The sequence below is a fragment of the Vigna unguiculata genome, chromosome 1 (assembly GCF_037176805.1).
Source record: "Vigna unguiculata cultivar grain cowpea cultivar isolate G323 ecotype 2 chromosome 1, ASM3717680v1, whole genome shotgun sequence".
NCBI classification, from domain to species: Eukaryota; Viridiplantae; Streptophyta; class Magnoliopsida; order Fabales; family Fabaceae; genus Vigna; species Vigna unguiculata.
This window is the reverse complement of record NC_140792.1, coordinates 8,034,869-8,039,312: the sequence shown is the minus strand read 5'-3', so window position 1 is coordinate 8,039,312 and position 4,444 is coordinate 8,034,869. Positions and strand designations below refer to the sequence as shown.

The 4,444-nt window shown below is 31.0% G+C and overlaps 1 protein-coding gene across 1 annotated transcript; it reads left to right on the top strand.

Moving 5' to 3' along the window:
• The first annotated feature begins 420 nt into the window (after positions 1–420).
• On the top strand, positions 421–2,061 carry LOC114185624 (putative glutathione S-transferase). The gene is made up of 2 exons (XM_028073496.2): positions 421–811; positions 1,559–2,061. The coding sequence occupies exons 1-2, from the start codon at positions 497–499 to the stop codon at positions 1,889–1,891; spliced, it is 648 nt and encodes a 215-aa protein (XP_027929297.1). The 5' UTR covers positions 421–496; the 3' UTR covers positions 1,892–2,061.
• Positions 2,062–4,444: the final 2,383 nt, after the last annotated feature.

The following is a 4,444-nucleotide window of genomic DNA, read 5'->3' as shown; positions in this document are numbered from 1 at the left end:
TAAAAAATAAGTGGTCAAAGATGAGAAAAAAAAAAACTAAAAGAAAGAAAGACATATATTAGCAATACCAAATAACAAGAACGATAAAGAAATAGTAGACGAAACTGGAAGGCGAGAAAAATTATTGTATCATCCTTTACGACCCCTTCTGAATCAATTTTTATACTACACGTAATTGTTTATTTATTGAAGATTGAAGATAGAAGATCGTGTGTGCGATTTAGAATGGTCTCTGGTCTCCATTTCATTTAAATATTGAAGGTTCTGTAACTTTGAAATTAATGTGCTGGTTAGAAATCAAAATTTTAAAATAATTCCCAGAGAAAATCTGAGTATACGCAATAACGTGAGAACCAAGAAAAGCATGTAATAATAATTCAAACCTCAAAACTAGTTAGTTATAAATAAGTAGGCCAAAGTCTTCTTTTGCACTGCGATTCACTTTCTCACTGCGGATTTCTTCCTCATTATTTGTTTTCCTTGAAGTTGAAGCATTATGGCAGATGAGGTGGTTCTGCTAAGTTTCTGGCCAAGCCCATATGGGGCGAGGGTGAGAATTGCACTTGCTGAAAAGGGTATAAACTATGAGTACAAAGAAGAGGACTTGAAGAACAAGAGTTCTTTACTCCTACAAATGAACCCGGTTCACAAGAAAGTCCCGGTTCTTATCCACAAGGGCAAGCCCATTTGTGAATCTCTAATCGCTGTTCAGTACATTGACGAGGTTTGGAATCACACAAATCCCTTGTTGCCTTCTGATCCTTACCAAAGAGCACAGGCCAGATTCTGGGCTGATTATGTTGACACCAAGGTACCCTTGTTTGCTTCACTACTTATCATTCACAGAATGTTCAATCTTATAATTTGGTGTTATTTATTAATTCTAACCCTTTTTTTTGGATGTAGTTTAGAATATGAGTGATGCATAATCTTTTTTATGTATATTTATATCCCTTTTGTTCTAAACCTAAATTAAGTGGTTTAGCAATCCAAAAGTTTATTTTTGTATTGTTTTTCTTTTCTTTTTCAATACTAATTGTCGGACCTTATCTCTAAATTAATTTTAGATTTAATTAAATTTCAAGTACCTTACAACTTTAGTTATTTTCAACTTAGTTCTAATTTTATATATATATATATATATATATATATATATATATATATATATATATATATATATATATATATATATATATATATATATATATATATACTAGGTGTTCGAATATTTTTGAAATTTTATTTAAGTGTTTTATTCTTTAATTTTACAATTAACAGAATGATAGGTAATTTTAGCTCTAACTAACCAATCAAGTCTAGTTTTTCATTGTTATTTTTGATTTTTAACTTATAACTAACCAATCTAGTGTTGTCTTTCATTGTTATACCAATCAACTTGTTTTTAAAAAAATAAGAAATATTTGATAAAAAGTCAAATTCATTATTCATTCTCTTAAAATATATTAAAGAGAATTTATGTATATTTTAAACATCCACTAAAGAGAATTTGATTATGTTAATATAAATCTCACTTACCTCAATTCACATTACGGAATAGATCTCCGAGTTGGGAAAGGCGGCGAGATCAAAAGGAGAAGAAAGAAAAGCTGGCTTTAAGGGATTAATAGAATTTCTTAAATTAATGGAGAAAGAGTTGGGAGAGAAGAGCTTTTTTGGAGGAGAGAATCTTGGTTTTGTGGACATAGCACTTGTCACATTCTACCCTTGGTTCAAAGCCTATGACACTTTTGTCCCCCTAAAGATAGATGATGAGTGCCCCAAGTATATTGCGTGGGCAAAGAGGTGTCTCCAAAAAGAAAGTGTTGTCAATTCTCTTCCTGATCAACACATGGTCCATGAAATCACAAAAAAGAACCTAGGCATTGAGTAGGTTCAGGTTCACGTTCCAGACTAAATCACCATATTCTATCGTTGTTCTTCTAGTGCTCATGTTTCAGCTTTCCTTTGAATAATATTTCTGTAATGAAAGACACTTCCATTGTCCCAAATTCTTGTTTGGGTAGGAGTGTATATGTTTGGAAAGAACTGTTTTTCATTTCACATGTATGGTGATCTTGTAAGGCTTTGTTTTTTTTTTTTCTTCTTCTTATATTGTCGTATATGTTACTCTCCATTAAATATAAGAAAAGAAATATGTTTTTGAAATTACATATAACAAGTTTTAATTTCCTAAACCATATTTAATGTTAATAAAAATAATTGAGAACAACATAGAAAATTTTCATTGTTATTATAAGAAAATAAGCATTCAATAAAGTTGATCACTACTTTAAATAAATGTAAAATCAGATATTTTTTTAAAGATTTATTTAATTTTTAAAGATAAGTAAATCTAAGATGCCAATCTCGAGACAAATTTGAGAGGGATTTTATATCAAACAAGATATATATACAACAAGAAATAATGATTGTATATTTTTAAAAAAATCAATTTTTGAAAAATCATTGTTGGATAAAAGTAGATAGACGAAGTTTTAATTTGACATAGATACTATCAAGAAATTTTTGAAAACTAATATATAATGAAGATAATCAAACACAATTTTGAATTGGCATACATATTATCAAAATATTTTTTCCAAATCTTTTTTTTAGAAAATCTCTCCTTTACTAAAAAGACAATTCAATGATAAATAATTTAAATGGATTAAAGAATAGAGATTTATAGTTGATGTTTTTATATTAATTCGTATGCAAATCTATACTATATTTATTTCTATATCAACTACCACAAAATACAAAGTGAATATTCTATGAATCTCGATCACTCCTAATTAAAATTGAACATTATTTGGGCATGATGTATACTTGTCAAGATTCAAAGCCATATTTAGGTAAATAATGACACTTTAAAATGTACATGCAGTAAGAAAGAGTCATTACATTAAAGAACCTTGTGGTTGTATTTGAATCCACAACATTTAATGGATCATTCTAATAAAATGAGCACGTTTAAAATGAGTTATATAGATTTCACCTACACTTAGTTAATTCATCTCCCACCTATTTCATTGAGGTAATGATGAGGAAACAACCCAATAGATTTATCTGTTCAGGTAGAGTCATCCTCTTGCAGAGTTCAAATAAATGTTTAATCTTATCTCATTGTATTGTTCATGTACAATGATGTGTTACAAGTAGAAGAAGTATTATTATCTAGATGTTGCTGACAAAATTTTTTCAAAATTATTTGTTGATCTTATTAAAAGCAAAAGGGGCCATTCTCAATTCCCCATCAACAACAACAGAAAATTAAGATTTAACTGTGATTGTAAGTAAAGATTTAATGATGCAGGTTAAGTTTGTAAAAGGCTTATGTGACTTCGTTGTTGGGCCCACTATTGGGTTATATATTATTTCATATGTTTTTCGTTATAGTCATTGAGAGATTTTGGTTCTATGTATATGACATTTGTATTACACACATACAAGGCATTTGACCCACCACTTTTACACCAAAACCTTAAGACAATGGTGTTATGGGTCTTTATTCTTATATAGTGTTTAACTTTGTCTTTTCTATCTAATGTGGGACTTTTGACTCATACTTGGACTATTCCCAACATTCATAGATACACTTACATAATTACTTTCTCTTCCTTATTGATGACTTCGTCCTAGCCATAGGTCCAATCAAAGACCAATCATTATGCTTCTCTCATGGACCTAAGAGTTTCAAGACCACAATGGGCCTAGAGGAAATGCTTCTCACACGCGCCAAGGAGGACATCAAGCTTCCTAAAATTCCATTAGTGTAAATTTTAATTGGGCCAAGTGCTTAGACCAAACTTATAATAAATTGTAAAATTCTAGAAAGTAGCTAGTCAAATATTGGATGATAACTCACCTAGCTTTTGAAATTGAATCCAATTAAGCCCAGTTCCAATATCCTAGGCCGAGAAGCTCACAAGCATGTTCCTTGCCTTGCGCATTTAGCACATGGTGCAAATAAGGAAAGTGTGATATGCCACATGGTGTTTGATCCATAAAATGTGGATCTAGTCGTGAGATCTAGATCTTGCATGTGTTAATTTTGCATTTCATTTAGGTTCTAACTTAGCATGCATTTGGAACTTGCCTTCTACTATAAATGAAAGTCTCCACCCCTTGTATTTGGCGCTCTTTAATGTGTAAGAAAATGTTGTTGAGATCACTCCACACTAGCATTTGAGAGTCACCTAGCTAGAGCTTCCTTTTAGAATCTTCTCTAGCCTTCCTCCTCTAAGATTTGCCTAACCTTCTTAGAACTCTTTCACCACCACCAAAAACACATTTCTTCACTTGTCTTCGACTGCATCAATCCATTGAGCCTCCTTCTTCCATCAAGCACGCACAAGGAGTGTCATCAAATGGTATCTAAAGCGAGCTTGAATCAAGTCTTCTCGATTTAAGCCAAATGTTCGATTCTTTTCTTTTAAATTCT